The following is a 23386-nucleotide window of genomic DNA, read 5'->3' as shown; positions in this document are numbered from 1 at the left end:
GCAATCTTCAAGTCACAAATTGAATGCTCATGCTGAAGATGTTCTTCCAACTCCTGCAGCTGTAAAAGAACAGCAAGATTCCACAGCACTCACCTGAGTTTTTATGCTGAAGAGCTCAGGGAATGCCTCTGTCTGCACATACCCACTACCCAAAGAGCTGTCAGTACATTTCATACCTTCCCTCCTCCTAGGAAATGAACACAAACCATGTAACTTTACACAATCTTCTCCACTGTAAGAACTGACACTTACCCTCCCACTCCTTTCAGGCACTCTCTGGATCCCTTCGCTTGCTCCCCCCCTTGAAAATAGCAATTAAAAAGTTCATCCTTCTCCTAAAGGGACGTCACATCCCCCTTGTATATCTATGGATATACCTATATTCATGCAGGGTAAGTTCCAGAAGCAATCAGAATTGGCAGCATGCTGATGGATGGAGTTAAACCCAGTGGTGGTCCCCAGGGCTCTGCACCAGTTCTCTTCAACATCTTTATCAGTGGATGAGGGGATTAGGTGCAAATGACACCAAATTGGGTGGGAGGCTTGATCTGATGAGGGCCGGGAAGCTCTGCTAGAGGGACCTGGGCTGTAGGAGATTCAACAAGGGCCAGGAGAAATATTTTCCCCAAAAGAGTTGTCAGGCACTGGAACCAGCGGCTGAGTCACAATCTCTACGGAGACTTCAAAGATGTGGGGATGTGGTGCTGAGGGACAGGACTGGGCTTAGCAGGACTGGGGGGAACACTTGGACCTCATTTTAAAGATCTTTTCTAACCAAAAGAGTTCTTTGTTACAAGTAAGGGAAGCACAGTGAGCAGCAAGAAGCCCAAATGCAGCATTACTGCAGACATTGTTTCTATATAAATGCAGACATTGTTTCTATAGTAATGCAGACATTGTTTCTATAGAAACGCAGTCCGTTATTTCTACTGTCCTTCAGAAATCAGATAAAACTTTCTGGGCCAAACCACATGGAATAAGTGACAGACACCTCAGTCTCTTTTGCAGAGCACTTTACCACATACAAACCTTGGACTGTGTCAAAGACAAAGATACCAAGTGTCCTGGTTTGGGCCAGGATAAAGGGGATTTTTTGTCTTGTACTTTTGCTTTCAGTTCAGTCTCTTGTAAGTAGTTACACTTGCTGAAATTAACAGCAAGTTTCTCAGACAGTGTCTGCTTCTGGGACTGATAACACTTGATTTTTATAGTTAAAGCAGAACCAACGCCACTGCTCAGCTCTGAGGAACGTTTTACCCTCCAAGAGGAATAAAGAGGTCCCACCTTCAGCCCTCCTTTGGGGAGGAACAGACAAGATAGATGCCAGAACTGACCAAACAGAGGATTCCATCCCATACACCTCATACTCAGGGTAAATTTGAGGGATCACGAGGGCCAAGCCAGCTTCCTGCCCTTCCTGCCTTTCCTGCTTCCCCTTGTTCACCCGTCCCTGTTTCCTTCAGCATCCTGGGAGGATTCCATCTGTTCCTCTGCCTGTGGTCCTGCTCCGTGCCAGCCTGAATCTCTGTGTTCCTGCCTCCAGGTCCCAAGCACTGCTGAGTCCAGGAGTCCAGGCTGGACTTTCCCAGGGCCGCCCTGCAGCCTCGGTGGTGACGTGAGAGTTATTGGGGCAGAGGGGGTGAAGGAACGTGGTATCAATTTTCCTGTCTATTTGTATATATTTTGTAATTTTTCCTCTTTATCATTACTGTTTCATTAAAGCTGTGTAGTTTAGTTCCCAACCCATCAGTCTCTCTCCCTTATTCTCTCTCCTTTCTTTATAAAGGAGGGGAGGGGGGATTAATAGTGAGCATCTGTGATTTCAGTTTAATTGCTGGGCCAGTGTTAAACCCTGACACTACGTTTGTAAAAAGCTGTGATTCCTCCACACATCATCCCCCCCCTAGCACTAGGAAGTTTATTCTAGATTCTAAACTTTCTGTACCTTGGATTTATTTTCTGCCAATTCCTTCTTCAAGCCCAGCGTGGCCTCCTCCAGGTTCCTTCTGTAGCACGTGGCGACATCAAGCGAAGCTTCTACCATGGAGAGCTTTTTCAGAGCATCAGCAAGCTCCTGTTGCAGTACTCTGATCTTGCACTAATGAATATGAGCATGAGGAAAATTATAAGACCATTAATTCTGTCTTTAATTTGTTGATTTATACAATTAGACCTTGTCTTGAACTCAAAAAGCAGGAAAAATCTGCCTGCTGTCGGTAGCCAAATGCTGAGCACCTCAACTACCAAGAGCTCCTCAGGAGGATTTTAATAAAAAAAAAAAACAACCTCAAGTACTACTCTTCTTGAGCCATACACAAGCATGTGTATGTTAGTTTGGTACTAAGAATACAAAGTGATTCACAGAGTAAAATGACTGACAGCACTGCTGGATTTCTTTCCCCTCTTTCCATCTTAAAGAAATGAAATCATTGCTCTGCCTGAGGCTGTGGAATGCTCTGCAGAAGAGCACGTTTCCTACTTGTTTTTTGCAGAAAAACTTTAACTGAGGTCCTCAAGAGTCTTCTGTGCAGTTCTTGGTCTTTCACAGAGCCACAAAGAACAAAGAAATTTAAATATTGCCACGCACCATAAAATAGAGAAGAGAAAGCTTAGGTTGGTGTCTGAAGTTGACTTTCTAAGGAACAGCCAGGTCCCTTAGAAGCCCCAAAACTCAGAAATTAACCCCAAAATACTGCTAATAGTCTTAAGCACTGCTAATACTGTATACTTCACCTGTGCTTCTACTTTGTCAACCTCACATCTAAAGACCTGTTTCCTTAAGACATTGCAGTTTTCGTATAGCTCCTTGTTTTTCTCTTCCAACAAATAAACTTTCTGCTCAGTATCAGCCTTGAGATTCTTGAAAATGTCATTAAAGAAGTCCTGAGCAACAGTCACTACACTTTCTTGGGTGAGCTGCTGCTTCCTGTCTTCCAGTTGCTGGCGGAGTAAGAGGTTTTCCCTCTGGGCCTGGGCCAATTGCTCCTACGTGGACAGAGTCATAAAACCCCAGAATCATTAAGGTTCGAAAAAACCTCCAGGATCCTCAAGTCCAACCACCCACCACCATGCCCACCAAACCATGCCCCAAATTCCAAGTAATTTGCTCCACTTGAGCTCTTACAGAAAACTCCAGGGGATGCCTGCCTTAATCCCACTGCAAAAAAATTCCTTTTTTCAAACACTTCTTAACATGGCCAAACCCACACATGTTTTGCAGAGGTAGAGAAAGCATCAGAAAGGTGGCCAAAATTCAAGGCTTTTTCTCTCAAAAAGAAAAAGCCACGTTTCATCCAACAGATCAGCATGTTACTGAAAATTCTCCCTTTTCACTTGAATATGCATTTTGCAGGGGAAAAGATGCTTTTGACTGTATTGTTTGTTTGCACAGCACAACAGGAAAAATAATGGTAAAAAAACTGAAGGAAACCAGCTGGAAACAAAGCAGCAAAAGAAAAAATATCCAACATCATGACAAGGATTTTACACCATAGGAAGACTGGATCCAGATTCACTTCAGACTCACTCTTCCTCTCCAGGACTCTCCCTTCATTATCCACTTACCGTTTTTTCACCATAGCTTTTAATACAATTTTACAGTTAAGATTCTAATTCAAAAATATTTGGCTTTCCATACCTGCACCACTGAGTTTTCAATGGCATCCTTGATAACTTCTTTTTCAGCTGCTGCTGCTATCTGGGAGGTACAGCCAGAGTGCTCACCTACAGTGAAAAACAGATTTTTATAAACAGCATGACTTCATACTACTTATTTACACCTAGAGTGCATCTTTAATGGTTGTGAGAAAAGGCTGAGAACAAAATAAAACACCCTCTAAAATTTGTGAGCTGCTGGAGTGAATCATTTTATCACAATAGCAACTTCACGTGCACCTCTGTGAGTTCCTTTCTTCTGGAGCAACTTTCATTTTAATGGAAAAAAGAAAGATTCTGGATTAAGGGCCAGAAATGCACCACTCCTGTTACTCCGAGGTCCATGATCTCTCACTCAGCCTGTAACGGGGTTTCAGCTTTTCCTGGTGGCAAAGGAACATTTGTAGATAACACCACTGAAGGCACAACAGAGACTGGCATAAATTATCAGTATCAAGATGCTAGGAGGAAGCAAACACTGAGCTCCTATACAAGGAACCTCCACCACTTGGAGAGCAACACCTTTTATATTATAAAACATCATTTAATAATGATAGAGAAAGAATTGCATCACTGTTTCCCAGCTCCTTTCTCTCACCAGTGACGTCTCTTGAAGCTGCCTTGGGGATTTCAGAGTCAACATTAAAAACATGGTGCTTCACAATCCAGGCAGCTGGAGCTTTTTTCTCTTCACTTTTGCCTCCCTCCTCCTGCTTTACTTCCTCTACAGGTGACTCTTCCTAAAAGAGATCAAGGAAAAGAAGATATAAAAGGGGAAGAAGCAAGCATCTTCTTTGCCTTTCAATGACTACTTGAAAAAGGTTTTCTTATGGAAAAGAAAAAAGGGAAAAATTGTTGAGCTTTGATTTACAAGGCCTTCAGCTTTTCCATGGAAATCTGGAGGAGCAGAAAGGAATTCCTCCTGTCCTCAGTCTCAGCCCTGCTCCTGCACAGCCCCTGAGAAGCCCTCCCCCACTTCAGCCCAGCTTCATTCCAATTCCAGCAAGCTCTCAGGTGCTCCTGGATCTCCCTCCTACCCTCCCCAGCCCCCCCATGGCAACCTCCCTGTCCTTCACACAAAGTACCTCAGAATCCCAGGGAGAAGAATCCTCATCTTCCTGTTCCTTTGCTTCCAGGGCTGCTGGGGCACCTACACCCCAGGGAAGAAGAGAGACTTTGCTATCACTTCCCACTGACACAAAGACACAAAACACCCTTTTTATTTCAGGGGATGGACATCTAAATCTCCAGCAGATGAACACAAGGCTCAGGCTGGGTGGCTTCCTAGGCTGCTCAGACCACTTGCAGGGCTCTCCTTTAAGCCACCCCATGAGGTCTAAATCCTGAAGGATGCACTTTTTGGGAAAATGTGGATGCAAAGAAAAAGGGGCGAGGAGCTGGAGACCAGAGAGGAAACCCAAGCACCCAGAAGACAGCAACTCCTGGTTCCAGCTGGGCTCTGACTGCTCACATGATGCCAAATCAGCCTCATGGGGAAATTCAGACAGAAAAGCACAAGATTCCCACATCTCAAGACAAGGAACTAAAAGGAGCAAAAGCTGCTGAATCAGGGGAGGTTTAGGTTACACATCAGAAAATTTTTGGCAGCCAGAGGGCAGCTGAGCAGTGGAAGAAGCTCCCCAGGGAAGTGGTGACAGCACCAAACCTGCCAGAGCTCCAGAAGTGTTTTGGATGAAGCTCTCAGGTGTGATTCTGGGGGTGCCCAAAGACAAAGGGACAGGAGTTGGACCTGATGGGTCCCTTCCAACTTCTGATTCTATTTCCTAACTCAGTTCTCTCACCAGTGCTGACTTCTAAAGGTGCCTTGGGGACTTGAAGGCCACCATTGCCAACAGACTTCTTCGCATTCTCAGATGCTGCAGGGCTTTGCAGGTCACCATTGCCTCCCGTCTCCTCCTTCTTCTGCTTTTCTTTCAGGTCTGGTAACTTTTAGGAAAAGAGTTCAACGGAAAGAAGATTTTTAAAAGGGCAGAAGCAAGCATCTTCTTTGCCTTTAAATGACTCCTTGAAAAAGGCTTTTTTATTGAAAAGAAAAAAGGGAAACTTTGCTGAGCTTTCATTTACAAGGCGTTCAGCTTTTCCATGGAAATCTGGAGGAGCAGAAAGGATTTCTTCCTGTCCGCAGTCTCAGCCCTGCTTCTTCACAGCCCCTGAGAAGCCCTTCCCCACTTCAGCCCAGCTTCATTTCAGTTACAGTAAAATTCAGCTATAGTAAAATTCAGCTCTCAAAGTTTCAGAATTCTTACTTGCAAGGAACTCTCAGCATCACCAGACTCACTGCACAAACCAGCCTCTGCATTATCCCTAAATTTCAAACATCACAGCAGAAAAATGCATTATTTCTATTTAAATCAGTGCAGGAAAATGGAATCATCTTAAAACTAAAGATGCTGGCTGGCATCTCCAGCATTAGTGAGTGGGTTGAGCCGCCACACTCAAGTTCCCCATCACTGCAGAATCCCCCTGCAACAGATGCTGATCCAAATGAACAGGAAGAAATAAAATAATGTGACTGTGTACCTATGACTTTTGGCCCCAAACTACAAATCTACTGCTTTCTCTGCCACAGCTACAGGTTTTTCAGCAAAATCTGACAGCAGAAGAAAGGCCAGAGATGGCTTCTAAGAAGAAAAAAATGCTGGCTGGAACTTCTGTTTCTTTCAGTCCCAGAGAAAACTTGCCTTCAAGAGATTTATTTTTCAAGGACACTTCTCCTGTAAATGCACCATACCTTAGGGGTAAAAAGGAGTGAATCTTCAGAATCTTTCCAAGTGATATCATTCATCTCAGTCTCAGAGCTCCTTAAAAAACAAAGCAAAATCAGTGCTGTGTCTCTAAAATCACCCCTCAAGCAAATGGTAGGGGTTTGTAAAGTCTCACCTTATTGAGCCTCCTTCACAAAGGTTTTCTGTGGCTGTTCAAAGATTAAATGACATGCTGACATTAGATTTGAAATGCCAGCAATTAAACAGTACACTTTAAAAACCTCAAAGAACAACAGGTCGCAGTCTAGAGTCTGAGGTGACAACATTTCATTGATATTAAAAAATGACTTCTTTAGGATCCTTCTAGGGCTCTGTGTTCTCCTAAGCATAGACTGGATTTTAAACACTCACTGAAGGAGCTGGGTGTTTGATCACAAAGCAGTGTAATTTTTTTATTAAAAAAATCACTGAGGGTGGAAAAAAAAAAAGCATCATTTCTGTTGTAAATCAAACTATGTTCCAGAAGAGACAGTACACACAGGCACTGCATTGCTTGTTGCTAACAGTGACTTTTCTGAGACAATTTTTCCTCAAATTTCCAATTTGAGGGATCACGAGGGTCAAACCCCTTCCTGCCTTTCCTGCTTCCCCTCTCCCGGTTTGCTTCAGCATCCTGGGAGGATTCCATCCGTTCCTCTGCCTATGGTCCTGACCCATTCCAGCCTGGATCTGTGTGTTCCTGCCTCCAGCTCCCAACTGCTGCTGAGTCCAGGATTCCAGCCTGGACTTTCCGAGGGCTGCCCCGCAGCCTCGGTGGTGACGGGAGAGTTACTGGGGGAGAGGTGGGAGGAACGTGGTATCAATTTTCCTGTATCTTTGTATATATTTAGTAATTTTTTCTATTTATCATTACTGTTTCATTAAAGCTGTGTAGTTTAGTTTCCACCCCATAACTCCCTTATTCTCTCTCCTTTCTTCATCAGGGAGGGGAATTACTAGTGAGCATCTGTTATTTCAGTTTAATTGCTGGGCCAATGTTAAACCCTGCCAACAAATCACAGGTGCCCTGACAAGGCCAAAAAGTAACAAATCAGCACGTTCCCAAACCACCTCAAGAAAAGGCCACATCATTTTCCTCTTGAGCTCCTCCATAGTTAAGGATCCTACCTCCTCTGTCCACAGCAGGTGCACCCCAAAAAACTGGAGCAGCTCCTGCCTGCTCAGGAGTGATGACTATGCTGGGATCTTCTGTATCACACGCAGGAGCTTCTCCTCTGTTCTCCTGGTCTGGTTTTTCTTTTATCCCTCCAGCAGCTCCTGCCTGTTCGGGAGATCCAAGTGCATCCCCTGCAGGAGCTTCTGCTGTGTCCTCCAGTTTTGCCAGGTACTGACTTACACTGGACAGAGAAAGAGAGGAAATAAAATTGGTAAAAAGAACCACATGCTGGCACAACAGTTAACACCAATTTATTACCACCCCCCTCCCCCCCCTGCAAATATTTATAAAAATTCATAAACTCCTCAGTATTTGTTAGGGGTAATAGACACAGAACTCACTCCAGCATTCCCTGCAGTCACATTCGCCCTATAAATGCACATTCCCACCTTCCAAGTAATTAACTCCTGCTCAGAACATTTTTTCAGCCTGCCTTTTAGGCACACATAACCACCTGAGATAATCTCAGTTCTAACCAAACACCAGGTGACAGAATTGCTCTGGTTACCCCCCCTTCCACCCTCCCAAAGGAAGATAAAAAGGGAATAGGGAAGAGAGACTTTAAGGTGTGAAAATAAGACTGGAAGAGGTTTACTGGAAGAGGAAGAGACCACACCATTTATTCTAATCATAAAGTTCAAAGTTTACCGTAAATGGCCATGAAGATCAGCATAATCCACAGCTATCCTCCCATCTTTGTCTTCATGGGAAATATTGGCACCGTGAGAAAGGAGAACTTTGACCAAATACATCTCCCCAACAGAAGCAGCAATCATGAGTGGGGTTCTGAAAGATTCAAAACATGCAATGCCATGGATCATTTGACACAGACACAGTCATTATTTTCATTCCTGCTTGCTCTCAGAAGTATTTTCTCCATTCCTTTACAATGAACACATTTGGATAAACACTCAAGGAGCAAACCAAAGTCTTTGCTTTCCTGGACCCCCCTCCTCCTTCCTGGACCCCCTCCTCCTTCTGGGCCCCCTCCTCCTTCCTGGACCCCCCTCCTTATCCTGGATCCCCTCCTTCTTCCTGGACCCCCTCCTATTCCTGGATACCCTCTTATTACTGGACCCCCTCTTATTCATGGATCCCCTCCTCCTTCTGGATCCCCTTCTCTTCCTGGATCCCCTCCTCCTCCTGGACCCCCTCCTTCTTCCAGCCCCCCCTCCTTCTCCTGGATAAACCCCTTACCTTTCATGCTCATCTCGAGCATGCACATCAGCTCCTGCTTTCAGGAGATCTTCTAATATCACCTCATGTTTTTCAGTGATAGCAAGAGTTAGTGGGGTACAGCCCTTCTGAAAAGTCAGAGAAATGCATCATGTAAATAATCAAAGTAAAAAAAAAATAATCTGTAAAAATTTTGATGCAACGTTCTGAAAGGACTTCTTGAAGAAATAGAAACATTTACCTTATTCTTGGCATCCAGTTTGGCACCATGCTTGATTAACTGCCTCACGAGGTTTTTATGATGAGCCAGGATGGCCAACTGGAGGGCAGTGTTGCCATCGATGTCTGCAAGATTTGGGTCAGCACCCTGCTCTAGCAGAAAAGTCACGCAGTCTTGTTCTCTGAGCTGTACTGCCTGGGAATAACACACAAAAAAAAAAAAAAAAAAAAAAAAAGACTTCCAGAATTCACATTTCACTCCATCACAGCTCGCCCAGCTTCTGACCACTGGGAAAGAAGAGCACCTGCAAAGATGATCTGACAGGTGCCTGTTCCACTCCAAATCCAACAGGCGTGTTTCCGCACAGCTCTGCGTACAGAGTCCTGCCAGACACCTCTCCTTTCATGCACAGTCGATAAGCCCCTCTTCCAAGAGCAGAACTTCTCCCACTCACCTTCATCAGGGGTGTTCTCCCAAAATTATCAACAGCATCCAACTGGCTGCCGTGCTCTACAAGGAATCTGGCAACCTCTGTGTGGCCGTTTGCACACGCCAGATGGAGAGGTGTCCTGAGAATTAAACATGTGAGCTTAACGCAAAAGAACCAAAGCTGTGGCACCACCCATCCCAGGGCAGGAGAGACCTGGGGATGCCTGAGAACCCTGCAGGGAGAGCAGGGCCAAGCGGCAGCCCAGCACCTCCAGGAGCACTGGCGCCCACCCAGCAGCTCCCAGCACTGGAAAGCTCTCGAGTTCCCCCTCCCAGCTGACAGGGCACATCTTGCTTTGCAAGCAATCAGCTCCAAGGGGATCCCACACAAACCCTGCAGGGGGGATGCTCCCGCACGCCACCCGAGGTGTCCCAGCAGCGGCCCACAGCCCCTCACCGATTCTCCCTGTCGCGGCAGTCAATGCCCCAAATCTTGATCCACGAGTGCCAGAACCTCAGCCAGGACAGGTGGCCGTGGGCAGCAGCATGGTGCAGCCTCTTCAGATCTTTCTCCTCAATCTCAGGGCCGCTGGTGCTGGCAGCAGCAGCACGGGGCCACACAGGATTGTAACTGGGCAGCACAGTACTGTAGCGACGATGACTCTTCCTCCTGAAGAGCCCCATCCCGGGAGCCCTGCGGGGTGCGGGGCACAGCTCTGCGGGAGCAGCAGGAGGCAGCCGGCAGAGCCGGAGGGGTGGAGGTTAATGACAGGGGAAGGGCAAAGGCAGGGACAGGGGAGGGAAGAGACAGACGAGGACGAGGTGGATGCAAGGGGAAAGGCAGGGACGAGGCAGGAGATAGGAGCAAACCAACAGCAAGGACCAGGAGCAGCCGGAGAGACACAGCCCAGCGCAGCTCAGCACAGGAGCCACAACGGCAGAGTCGCCCCTAACGGCAGTCGCCAGGGGCAACGGTGGGCGGGGCCGAACCACCTGCCGGGGGGAAGGGGGGGGGGCAGGAAGGGGCTGAACCAATTCACAGGGCGGGGGGAGGGGGCTGAAAGGAAAGGAAAAGGCTCCTTTAATCCTTAAACCTTGCATTGGTTTAAGCCTCAGCATTCATTCATTGCCACTACAGGTGACAATGGTCCCTTAAGTATCTGAGAGAAGCTGAGAAGCTCTCCCCCACCTCTATGAGTCATTCAAAGTGGAAAATTCTCCCCCTGAGGAGAGGCTTTTTTATAACCAATTAAAAGGAGGAGCTAGAGAGGGTAAAAAATCATGCTTTTTTTGTGGCTGGTGCCCAGCTGGCTGTACTGAGGATTCTCAGGGCTATGCAGTTGCGCTCTTTTTATTGGTGTGTGGTGGCTTTTGGTATCAAACCCTGTGCTGAGAGCTGCAAGCTCTTTGTCACCAGCTTATCCCATCTTTTCACAACCACTTCTTGTCTCTCACCACATGTTTAAATGGCAAACTAGCTTGTTCTGACTGCACAGAGCTCACTGCAAAAGTTCCACTGCCATTGCACAAGTACAGGTTGTTTCCTTAGACAAGTCTAACCCATAACTAGAGGGAAATGGACATCTAGAATTCTCCTGGCTTACCAGGAATTCTGTTCTCCTTGGCAGGACAACTCTGGGGAAAATGTTAACACAAATGTTAACCCCCACCATGCTACATGTGCCACACCCAGCTACACAGAAAATCATCTTACAGTTCCCTGATGAAGTCCCCCAAAATTCAGCCCCCAAATGGGGGCCTTATAAGAGACCCCAAAGCACTGAGTTCCCAACTGAGAGACCCCCAAACCAGGCTCCCCCAACCAGGCTCCCCCAAACCAGAGACCCCCAGAACACTCCCCCACATCAGGAACTCCTAAAAAGGGGATCCTGAAATAAACCCCCAGAAGAGAGACCCCTAAACCAGGTGTTACGGTTTAACACTGGCCCAGCAATTAAACCGAGTGACAGATGTTCTCTATTAATCTCTCTCCTCCCTGATAAGGAAAGGAGAGAGAATAAGGGAGAGAGACTTGTGGGTGGGAAACTAAACTACACAACTTTAATGAAGCAGTAATGATCAATAGAAAAATATAGAGGAAAATTGATACCACGTTCCTTCCCCCCTCTTCCCCCAATAACTCTCACGTCACCACCGAGGCTGCAGGGCGGCCCTGGGAAAGTCCAGGCTGGACTCCTGGAGTCGGCAGCAGTCGGGAACTGGAGGCAGGAACACAGAGATAAGGGCTGGCACAGATCAGGACCACAGGCAGAGGAACGCATGGGATCCTTCCAGGATGCCGGGTGAAGGAAGGGAAGCGGGAAAGGCAGGAAGGGCAGGCAGCCGGAAGCTGGAAGCATGGCTTGGCCCTCGTGATCCCTCAAATTTACCCTGAGTATGAGGTGTATGGGATGGAATCCTCTGTTTGGTCAATTCTGGCATCTGTCTTGTCCATTCCTCCCCAAAGGAGGGCTGCAGGTGGGACCTCTTTATGCCTTCTGGAGGGTAAAATGTTTTCCTCAGAGCTGAGCAGTGTCCTTGGCTCTGCATACCAGCCTCTAGCAGTAACATCAAGTGTTATCAGTCCTAGAAGCACACACTGTCTGAGAAACTTGCTGTTAATTTCAACAAGTGCAACTACTTACAAGAGACAGAAAATCACCTTTATCCTGGCCCAAACCAGGACACCAGGGATCACCAACTCCACCAGCCACCTCCTCCTCCTCATCATCATCATGCTCCTCTTCCTGTTCCTTCTCCTCCTCCTGTTCCTCCTGTTCCTGATGATGGAGTCATCACTGATGCCACCTGCTGAGGCTTTTCTTCCCTTTTTTTTTTTTTTCCGCTTGGGCACTGAATTCCTCCTCCTCCTCTTCCCTGCAGCTCCAGTGGAGATCAGTGCCCAGCTGGAAGGATCTACTCCAGCCCCTCTTCCCCTCTTTTGGAGCATCCCCAGAGCCAGGAAATCCACTCCTGGTTTCTCCCTGCTTGGTGTGCAGCCCACAGGGACGTGGTTCTTTGTGGAGCATCCCCACAGCCACCTCCTGCCAAGACAACAGTGGAAAAGTCCTGCTCATCCCTCCAGCAAGGACCAGAAGAGTGAGCAACCCCCAGGACCTGGGTGAGACCTGGCTCAGGGCCTCCCAAAAATGCTCTCCTGGAGATGGGCTGCAAAGGCAGAGAGATGGGATGGATCCCAACATGTCCCTCCGAGGACACCCAGCTGCCACAAACCATTCTAGGATTCTCCAGCTCCAACCATTCCATCATTCCATGACTCACCACCATGGGTTGGATGCCTACAGAGATGGTGACCATGGTGACCCATGGCTGCTGCCCGGTGCTACAGACCACCAGAGACTCTGATGGCTGCCACGGACCTGGAGGGTTCTAGAACACGGGCACTGGGCCTGTGCGGCAAAGAGGTCATGATGTGGCACCCAGGTCACACCTGAGACCTGGATATGGCACAATGTTGAATCAGGGGAATGAGATGTAACCTTTCCTTGTATAACCACAAGGCTTAGGGGAACAGGAAACAAGACATGCACAGTTCCTGTACCCTAAAAAAGGCTCCAATGTACATCCTATTGTGATAATCTAAGCTGGTTTTACTGCTGACTGCAGAGCGTTGCACAGGAGAGAAGGAGCTCATGTGTGGAATCGAAGGGCAACAAGAGGGGAAACTGAGGCAGACACTGACTTCATCCAACGACCACAAGATGGGGGTTAAAAAGACCCTCAGAGAAAAAGCGGGCACGTGCCTTTGAAGGCCTGCCTCTCCCAAGAACTAATAAACATAATCCAGCCTGTTCCTAGAATAGTCGTGAATATGTATTAGGATAGTCACAGATATGCATTAGAATAAATATGAATATGTATTAAAGTATGGAATATAAGCCGAAAGATTAAACTTTTAATTTTAATTTAATTTAATGTGGAGACTCCCCACGCACCCAGCGCTGTTTGCTTTGCCTTTATTTGCTGAAATAAAACTAAGTCTCATTTGCTACTACCAGAGACTCAGCCATTTATCACAATGGGCTGATTTTGCTGTGAGGTTTTTTTCAGAATCTACATGCTCTACACACTCAAAGCACAGAACTTTGATAGATTTTCTTAGTTACACCAAATCCATAGGTGTTTTTAACGAAGAAACAAGAAAATAATAGTCATGCTGTGGCCAGGTAACTTAATTTATTCCTAGATTTCCTAATAGTGAAAGGACACTTACTTTCTTTTGTGCTTCACTGGGCTCTCTTCAGGAAAATTATTTTCTCAAACCTCCCTGGCCAAGCAATCAAATGAGTACTGATAACAAAGGCAACCCTTCATAATTGCAGCCAGCAAACCAAGAAAAAGCTTTTCCCTTTTCCTTTCCAAAAAAGAGGTGTTTGTTTTTTTAAACAAAGCACAGGCCAGAGCCAACACAACAAAAAGGAACGCCTGTAATGGTGTTTGTTCCAAAGTCACCAAAACCAAACACCCACATGGAGATTTCTGCCATTTAAGAGCTGACACACCAGGGCTGCTCTGCGGGTCGGGCTCTTCTCCCGAGTAGCTGCCAGTAAGACAACAGGGGATGAACTTAAGCTCTGCCAGGGGAGGTTTAGGTTGGATATTAGGAAAAAATTCTTTACAGGGAGGGTGATCAGACATTGGAATGGGCTGTCCAGGGAGGTGGTAGATTCTCCATCCCTGGAGGTTTTAAAACAAAGCTGGATGTGGCACTCAGTGCCATGGTCTAGTAACCACAGTGGCAGTGGATCAAGGGTTGGACTTGATGAGCTCAGAGATCCTTTCCAAACCAGATGAATCTGTGACTCTGTGAAATACACTCTTGCAAGAGTGCACAACTCTTTTTAGAGAGAGGTTGCTATTTTGCAGCAGAGAAGAACATCAAGAGATCTATCAGAAGGATTTAACAAGCCACAAACAGCAACAGTCTTGTAAAATGAAGATCACAATCTGAAATTTCCATGCAGTTCAACTACCTTCCACCCAGTAAACCAATGACATTGATGACCCTTGATTTCAACACTAGATTATCCACAGGCAAGTGACTTCTCTTTTCTGGTGCACACTACTGATTCTGTACTACATTTCAGAACTTCACACCTGTGTCAAAACACCCTGGTGTTCCCACAGCTTCAGTGGCCAAACAGTTAAACTTCTTCTGCCTGAGTGCTCCCACCAGAATTATTTAATACACTCAGCAATGCAAACTCTCTAGAAGACAGCAGTGAAAGAGTAAGGTGTGAGGAAGTCTCTCTAAATTCACTTAAGAAACACGTCACTAACAGCAATGGTCTCAGGCTTAGGGAAGGCTGACAGGAGACAAGATTCTTAACTTAGCTCCCTGCCACCAGTGTCCAACCAGCCTCCAGAGTTCAGTATCTGCCACCATCTTACCCTAGAGATCAGTCACTATCCACCCACGTTAACTACACCCGGCCTGCATCTCTCCTAAGGAAGGAACTCTGTTCTTGCTAACTAAGCCAGGCTAATGCATGTGTAGCAGGAAGAACCTGCACCAGTCAGCAACAGCCCAGCTCCAGTCCTAGCAGCACAGAGACTACAGCCCCACCTCCTGAGCACCCAACCCATCCATTCTACTCCAACTGCTGCTCCCAGAGCCCGCTGGGCACTGAGCACAGAGCTTTGAAGGCACTGAAGCTCCATGCCCTGAATCCAGGTGTTCTTCCAGATACAAGGACATCAAGTTCTTTATACACCCACATGAGGCTTTGTTATCTGAAAAACTGCAGGAAAATACCTTACAAAAATTTCCTGCATCCTCCACAAATACTACACGTCACTTTTCCTACGCTCTGTATCTGTACTTCATGAATTCTATAAAGTTTGCAAACAAAGCAAACAACGTATGGCTGCAGTGTGATACAATCACAAAACATCAGCTTTAGCTCTTTTTAGTAATTTAAGCTGACTGATCATTCAACACTAAATGAAACTACAGTCCTCAAGGAGCTTTCAGAAAGACCCATTTTCCTTCCTATTTAATCCCCTGTCCTTGATTCTGAACTCTTACATTTGTTTAAAAGCTCAGTCTCTTCAAACGCCAACATTTTTGAGATTGGCAACCATGATTTATGACATGCACACCAAACGTCAATTAAGAACTTACATTTAGCAAAAGAGACAATCTGTGAGAAACAAAACATTCTAAAAAAAAGGAGAGCTGGAGAGCAAGTGGAACTGGCTAGGCACAGCTTAAGTTAAGCCAGTTGTGTCTGCAAGGAAAAAAAGGAGCACTGCTCTTGGCCCATATTGCTGTCTTTCCTAAACGGGCAGGAACTGCTTCAGCTCCATCTTATGCAACTTCTTCAGTCCAGTGACATCTGCAAGCAAACCTCTGATCAAAGCCAGGCCAAGAGCACTATTTCAAAACTGGATTGTAATGACTACACCTGAATCATCTGGACCTTGAATGGAATCAAAAGCTAAATACACCACGTGTAAATATCTATTTATGAAAGAGAGTTACTCCAATCGGGTATTTTATTGAAAAATTACAATTAAAACTAGAATTTATTTTGGACGTCTATTAACTAAAAATCAAGGAAGACACTTCTCTTCCCCATCAACAAAGAGCACTGGAATTTCCTCCGCTGGTTAACAATTTCTGACCAAATTCACCCTACAGAACTTTACAAATCATTATCAATAGATAGCAGGGAGGAAGAACTTCTTCTCAATTTGGGTAACAAAGGCAAGACAAGGGAAAGAGATCAAATATCTGTAGGAATAGAAATGCCAGTCCTGGTAGTATAGAAATATACAGACATGGAAAGGAACAGAAACACCAACACACAGTGCTGCCATGCAGTCACTTTCCATCTTTACATTTACTCAAGTCTGAGCCACAACCAGAGAAAATTTACAATCATTTAGGTGCCCACATCCAGTGCTCCAAAAATCTTCTGGAATATTTCACTATTATCCTGAAGCCCAAAAAGGCCTAATAAAACTGTTTAGAGACAGAGTTTTAAGCCTTTAAACAGCAAAGGTATTTATTTGTGGATCCGGGGAACTCCCAGCTCTCGCTGGACAAAGAGTTCCGAGGGTTAAGGGAAAGGGTTGGGGTGTTTATACAGGAAAAGGGGAGGTTACAACATCGTTACATTCTCAATTAGGGTTAGGGTTAGGGTTCTTGCTGACTTCATTATATTGTTACAAGGCGATATCAGACCCTATCCATAACTTTCTTCTTATCTGTTTGTGGTGACATCTTTTATGTCCTTCTTGTGCAGATGTTCACATTCTTTGGTGCCCAGCTGGCGCCTAAATGGCCTTGGCAGTGTCTTGTTTTAAGAACAAGACCTACACTTTTAATTATCTTTGAGACAGAAGTTAATCCCGTTCTGGCCTTGTGTTTGGTTACATTGTTCTAGTGGAAAATGCCACCTCTCAGCTGCTTTGTTCACTTCCTTCTCAGTTTAACCCTGAATTTTACTGGTTATGAATACAAATTCATTTTCTGCATAAAGTAAATTCACACAAACAGCTTGGCCTGATCTCCTCTCCTTACAGGAGTTAATCCTGTCAGGATCTTTCTCTTTTTCAATCCAACCAGAATATCCAACACAGCAAGAGCAAAACCTAGAAACTCAGCAATACCAACCTCCCACTCTAATGTCAACACAGGACCTCTTGCCAGTACCAAATTAAAAGAAAAGTAGAACAGCCCAAAACAATCCAACTTCCATTTAAATCAAAGATCAGTGGCTCTACACTTTTAGAGAAATTCTCAGACACATTCAGCATGCGGTATTTCTAACCCATTAATTTTCAGGCTTTTAAGAAGAAGTGCAGTTTCATGGCCAGTGCTGTTTCAGTAGCAATTGAACTTGTCAATAGCAATTTCAGCTTCCTCTCTGACAGAGAAACTGAAGCAGGCTTTGTCTCTGGCAACACTGAAATGATGGCACTGCTGAAAGCAAAGGCAGAGCTCTGGCTTTGCATCCCCCCTTGCCTTTGGTGCCACCTCAGAAAGGCCACGCTGCAGGAAGCAGCTGGTTTATCACAGCTTAGTGTTGATGTCACATCCAGACAGGGCTTTAGACACCTGAGGGAAAAGGGCCTGCACAAGTGATCTAAAGAAAAAACTACCAAAAATGGTGGGGAAACAGCATTTAAGTACGTGACAAAAAAAAAAAGAAAAATCGAATTAATGAACTATTTTCATATTTGCAGCCTTTAAACGCCTTCAGTAATTCCATCCCTTCCTTCATCTGTAAGAAATGATGCTACTTCAGTTTGTTCAGGTCTCCATTCCAAGCTGTCTACATCTAAACAATTTACATTTTTTTATACGAACCCAAACTTGGATTCTAGCACATACTTCAGTTCACTATTCCATTTTGGCTGCTTTATTGCTTGTTTTTCTTACCTTCTAGTTCCTGTCACTTTCCTAATTCCATCAGTCCCCATGGCCATGAGATGCTTCCTTCCCCTCTCCTCGTCCACAAAGGAATCTCTTCATCATCACCTTCCTTTTGTAGATCAACACTTCATAATCCAGTCCCAGCTCCATACAGGGGCTAGAAAAATGTCAAGCACTGTTTTCCAGAGGTTCCTCTTGGTGACCTTGAAACAAGGGGTGCTCTCTGTCCACAGCCCATGTTGGATGCCTCTGTATTCACGGGAGCCCTACAAAGATACACAAACAAGTATGAGCAAAGTAGAATGCATTCTCTCAGCATCCTCATTATGCTGGACATGCTCATTACTTTAAAAATTACGACTGAAACAATTTTCAGAAAGATTTTTATGGCGTAGACTGTTATATTGTGAGATTGCAAGAGTTGTGGAGAGTAATCATGGTGATCAGTGTTAACTTCATTTGAGTAAGAACTGTTCTGAACAGAACAGTACCAACTCTCTCCTGGGTCTAGCCTATCATTTCAAAGTACTGCTGGGTAACTGGCAGTCTCCCTTCTGAAAGTTCAGCCTGGAGTTTAACTCACCTACCCCAGCAGTGTCGTCTCCTTTGGGTCTGGTGTAAGAAGTGGGAGTTGGACCCCTCCATCCCTGGGTCCTCTCCTCTTCTGGGTAAACACACACTCGTCTTTTTCAAAAAGTACACTCTCCAGGACAGTGAGCAGGGACAGGTCTAGAAGAAGAGAACATTGTTTAAAACCACAAATATATTAGGCAGACCCATGGAGAAATGACACAAGCAATGGCTTACATTCCCTCCCCTGCTGAAACCACTCATGTCTACCTGGCAATACTGACAGCAGTCACAAGCTTGTAAAAGCTGCCTTCAAACTGAGCTAAGAAATTGAATTTCATTTTCTTCACAGATTTGGGGAAATCTGTGCACTACTCTGCCTTACTGACAGCACTCCCTTTCTTTAATACATCTCGTGCAGTTTCTGGTGCTGTCACAGTGTTGTCCCCAAAGTGGGTCCATTACCTGGTGTGCCACAAGCACAGACAGAGTCCAGATCTTTGACTTAACACCCAGTTCTGCACAGAAAGGGGAGCAGGGTGCTATTCCACAAAGCAAGCTGCATTTCCTGAATCACAAGTGAGACTTTTAGACCTAAAATGGTGAGAAAGAACTGGCCACCTCTAGGATGTTGTGGAGTCCACAGCCATGCTGCACACTCCTCAGGGTGAGCTGGGGGGGCACCCATCACACCCACATGGGGGATTGTGGGAAAAAATCCGCAGAGGCTTAAAGGACGACACGCAGTCACCAATATGGTTAAAGTGAAGTAATTTATTAACAGTGGACACTCGCTTTATATAGAGCCTTTGTTTATATAACGATATCTTGCAGGTGGCTATATCTTGGACACAAACTCTGTTCTCACAGAACTTCTGCTGGCTTCCTCATTATCGTGTTACTTCTTCTTTTCTACTGCCAGTTCCCTTATCTTTTTCCCATAGCTCATCTTTCAGTAACCTTGCAACTGGGTCTCAAGGCCCTTAGCTTACTCTAGCTAAAACTAAAGAGTCAGGATTGCTCACATGTCTGTTTTCTTCCAGACAGTTTCCCAACAGGGGATGAGCTGGGCTTCTGCAGGATTGGTTGGTGTCCCCCCTTGCAGCCTCCACCCTGTGATGAGTTGGGCTCTCTGGAAATATTTTGGGAGTCCACACTCCAGGGTAATTCAGATCACCTGGAATGATTTGGGGGTCACCCATCATGTCCCCTGGACCCCAGGATGGTTTGTGGGTTGCCAATTGCAGCCCAACACCACCAGGATATTTTTGATGTCCCCAGTCAGAGTCCCCAACCCCCAGGATCAGTTGGGGTTTCCAGGGCTGGAGTTGAGTCTCCTCCACTGCAGCCCGCCAAACCCTAAACTCTGGCACAGCACAACCTTGCAACCCCATAGCCCCAGCACCTGAAACCCTAGCATCCCATTGCCCCAGCGTATTGGAGCCCAAAGATACCAAAAAATGGAATACAGACTCCCTGGAGACCTCTGCCAGGGCCTTCAGGTGGCCCCTAATCTCAGTGATCACAGCTTTGGAGTGGGAGCTGAACAGAGCCACCAGCACACCACCAGCATCCATCTTCCCATCATCTGTCACAGCCTGAAAAAGTGCCTGGCTTCAACTGCTCAGGGATGAAAGGCTGAGGCACTCAAGAGATACTGCTCCCATTCAGTCCCAGAGTGCCCCAGGAGAGCCCTGACACCCCCAAATCAGCCCTGGGACATGAACACCACAGCCCAGATGTCCCCAGGGCTCAGGAGGGCTGTGGGGAGCAGGCAGGACATTTGGGGTGTCCCCAGTGCTGGCAGACAGCAGAGATGGAGACCCCAGGGGGAAGCCCAGGGTGATGGGGCCTGGCCCAGCTGCTCATCACTGATCTTCTGGGGCTCTGACCAGCTCCCTGCCCCCAGCTCTTCATCCCTCCCTCTCTGTCGTTTGCCCATCACAAGTTTCGGCTTTCACTGGCTGTCTCCCTCTCAACACTTCCCAATTCCTCCCTGCCTCTTCTCAGAGCCATTGCTGTTTCTCTCTCTCTCTTTCTCCACATCTGTCTCTCCCTCTCCTCTTCTGGCCTTATTGTCCCTCTCTCTCCTGCAGCCTCCCCCCTTTCCTGCCTCTCCCTCCCCTCTCCTTTCCTCTCCCCTCGCCCTTTCCCCTCTCTCCTGCTCCCTCTCCCACCCCTCTGTCACTCCCCTCTCCTGGGGCTTTTTCTGTCTCTCAGGCCCCTGGCCTGCCCCTGGCCCGCTCTCTGTCCACCCCCACTCTCTCCTCCTTCCCGCCCTTCTCCTCTCCCTCCCTCCCTCCCTCCCTCTTTGCCCCCTTCCCCACCATCTCTTTCCCGCTCCTCACCACTCTTTTTCCTGCCTTCTCTCCCTGCCCAGATCCCCTTCCTCCTGCTCCCCCTCCCACCTGGGCCGGGCCCAGGGCAGCCCCGGGGTCGGGCGGGCTCAGGCAGCAGGAAAGGAGGAGTGCCCCGTGGCATGCTGGGAGCTGTAGTCCCGGGGCATGCTGGGAGCTGTAGTCCCGGGGCATGCAGGGGGCTGCCCGGCGGCCATCTTGGTTCCCGGCCCATGCTGGCAGCTGCCATTTCCCCAGACTCCCCATCCCGCACCGGGAAAAAACTCCAGGAGGGCGGCGTGGATAAGCCAGCAGCTCTTAAAAGCCCTCAAACTGAAGGAGGAAGCATGCAGAGGGGGGAAGCAAGGGCAAATACCCTAGGGGGAGTAGAGAGGTGGTTGGAGCAGCTGGGGAGCAGAGCAGGAGAGCCACATCCATTCCAGTATGAATTGAATCTAAAGCAGGGCATGGGACAACCAGAGAGCTCCCACTGGGGGAGAAGAAGAGGTTTGTGACCATCTAAAGAACCTGCAGGTGCACAAGTTTATGCGGCCTCACGGGGTCCACGCACCAGTTCTGAGGAGCTGGCAGACGCAGTTGCTGAGCCTCTGTCCATCCTATTGGGGAGGTGATGGTGGTCTGGTGAGGTTCCCACTGATAGGAAAAAAGGTACCTGTCATAGTTGGAGCGGAGGAACTAAGGAAGTTTGAGTTGGAGATGAAGGAGGGTCTGTGATCCTGAGGGGCCTGACAGGGGTCACTATTCCCTCCCCTCTCCTGCCCGCACTCTATGGAAAGTCAGGCAGCCCATCAGCCCATCCCCCTTTCCTCCTGCTCCTTGCTGGGCTGCTGTTCCCCTCTGCTCCTTTCCCACCAGCTGCCACCTGCTCCTCAGAATCCACATCCATCGGGTGCTGGGAAGAGCCGTGGAGCTCCCTCCTGAGTCGGCCCTGCCACAGGGAGCCCTCAGGCACCCATTCCTGCCAGCATGGAGATGGGGTTGCGTGTCAGCTCAGGGAGCTGTTCCCGGGGGGGAGGAGATCAGCCCTGGCTGAGCCTTCCTGCAGTCCCTGGCTCTGAGGAGGAGTGGAGTGTCACGGGAAGAAGCGGGGTTGCTGCCTGTCATTGTGGAGCAGGAGATTTAGAGGTAAGAATACCTGTGTTGGTTGGTGGTTGGAGGTGGACTGCGCTGGAATATTTTTCCCTCTTCTGTCCCTGTTTTCACAAGGAAAAGGCAGCCAGTAGCTTTGTCACGCATGCCTGTAATGTTTCAGCTGTCCCAAAATCCTGTAATTCTGAGAGGAAAATCTCCAGTAGGATAACGTGCTCACTTTGTTGCACCATTGCCTGTTACAAGGCACAAAAATTCTTTCTTTTGTTACTGGAAGAAAGACATTGTTTAATATTAAACCTAGTTTATTCTAAATCTGGTATCCCCACGCAGTCCTATTTGTTGGTAATTTGGGGGTCGAGTTTCTGTCAGCTGCCTGTTCAGTGCATTTCTGTGTCTGATTCAGCTGCGAAAATCACCACCAATGAAAAAAATCTCTTCAGTGAGTTTACTCTTGATGTATTTCCAGCTCCTATCAAGCAGTGAAGTGAAATGTCTCAGTGGCCCATTTGGTAATTGTTTTACTTTTTTTGCTGAACATCAACATTGTCACTGATGCCTGTCCCTCATTTCTATCATTTCTGACAGAAAACATTGTCTAATAGCTTTTCAGTTGTCCCAGCCCCTCCACTCTTGCTTCCTCATGCCCTGCAGTCTGCCAGCTTTAATAATCTGTATCTAATGACACAGCCTTGGATCCCCTCTGTATCTTCAGCACAGGCTGGGAGGGGTCCTGGTGGGCGCTGTCATGAATTGTATATAATGTTTGTTCATTTAACCTTAAGCAAGGTATATTTCTTTGTAATTTTACTCATATAGGTAAGATAGAAGCAGTGAAAAATTTTATGTTTGTACTTTACAAAACAAACCGCAAAATGTACCTGGGAAATAGAATGCTACGTGACTAAGTACGTGTAGCCACTTTTCAAGAAACCTATCTATAGGGTGATAAAAGAAGAACTCAGACCCTTAGCAACAACACGCACACGCGCAGAACAGAACGTGGCACCCGAATACGAGGGACTATAAAATGGAAGGAACCTAAGTCCGCAGCGCGCTGTCTTGGTAGAGCGGAGACTCCCGAGCGCCCAGCGCTGTTTTACTTTCTGTCGCTTGCTAATAAATTCTAATTGGTTCTTTGATTGGCGTGTCCTGGTCAGCTTTTTTTAGGACCCAATTTATAACAAATTTGGTGCCGTGACTCAGATAAAGGTGACTCAGTGCAGACCCTTTACGGGGGGGGCGTCCCGCTTTAAAGCAGCCCCTGTATCGGGACGCTCATTGAGACCTTTACCCGACAAACCCCTAAATTTCGGCAGCAAGTAAAGAAAGAGCCGGCAAACCCCGTAAACTTTGCGCACGAAGGTCCGAACGAAGATGCAGGGACGCGTGAGTATAGGCCGGTTATCCGTTCGGTTGGGATAGGGATGAGGATGAGGTGTTCTGAGACGTCCAAGTGAGGATGAAGCGAATGCGGAGTCCTTAGTAGTGCAGTTCCCACACCCTGTGAGGGGCTGGGTCACGAATAGGACGAAGCGTCAGCGT

General features: G+C 47.0%; 2 protein-coding genes and 1 long non-coding RNA gene across 3 annotated transcripts in view; 1 reads left to right on the top strand and 2 right to left on the bottom strand.

Annotated features, from left to right (window-relative positions):
- Positions 1-23386, bottom strand: part of LOC139790750 (ankyrin repeat domain-containing protein 26-like) — a 678272-nt gene that overhangs the window by 520273 nt on the left and 134613 nt on the right. Inside the window, exons 14-15 of the mRNA XM_071732606.1 lie at positions 4740-4804; positions 4253-4394 (exon numbers count right to left, since the gene is read on the bottom strand). Of these exons, the coding sequence (XP_071588707.1) occupies positions 4253-4394; positions 4740-4804 (207 nt within the window). The remainder of the gene's footprint in view (positions 1-4252; positions 4395-4739; positions 4805-23386) is intronic.
- On the bottom strand, positions 6085-9452 carry LOC139790738 (ankyrin repeat domain-containing protein 7-like). The gene is made up of 8 exons (XM_071732593.1): positions 9447-9452; positions 9014-9187; positions 8794-8900; positions 8245-8382; positions 7548-7777; positions 6556-6589; positions 6407-6476; positions 6085-6150 (listed from the first exon to the last, which is right to left on the bottom strand). Exons 1-8 carry the CDS (start codon positions 9450-9452, stop codon positions 6085-6087), a joined length of 825 nt encoding a protein of 274 aa, XP_071588694.1.
- Positions 21460-22357, top strand: LOC139790736 (uncharacterized). Its single transcript, XR_011723610.1, has 2 exons — positions 21460-21877; positions 22311-22357. It is a non-coding gene; the product is annotated as an uncharacterized lncRNA (long non-coding RNA).

Source organism: Heliangelus exortis, unplaced genomic scaffold (genome assembly GCF_036169615.1).
Source record: "Heliangelus exortis unplaced genomic scaffold, bHelExo1.hap1 Scaffold_135, whole genome shotgun sequence".
In the NCBI taxonomy this organism is placed as follows: Eukaryota; Metazoa; Chordata; class Aves; order Apodiformes; family Trochilidae; genus Heliangelus; species Heliangelus exortis.
Note: the sequence above shows the minus strand (reverse complement) of the source record. Positions and strands in the feature narration are given on the sequence as shown.

Excerpts from the sequence above, each read along its gene's own strand:
- LOC139790738 (XM_071732593.1), bottom strand. Across the intron at positions 7,778-8,244 it reads GATCTTCATGGCCATTTACG|TGTAAGTCAGTACCTGGCAA; the intron begins GTAAACTTTGAA and ends TTCTCTGTCCAG. Across the intron at positions 6,590-7,547 it reads ACCTGCTGTGGACAGAGGAG|CCACAGAAAACCTTTGTGAA; the intron begins GTAGGATCCTTA and ends ATCTTTGAACAG.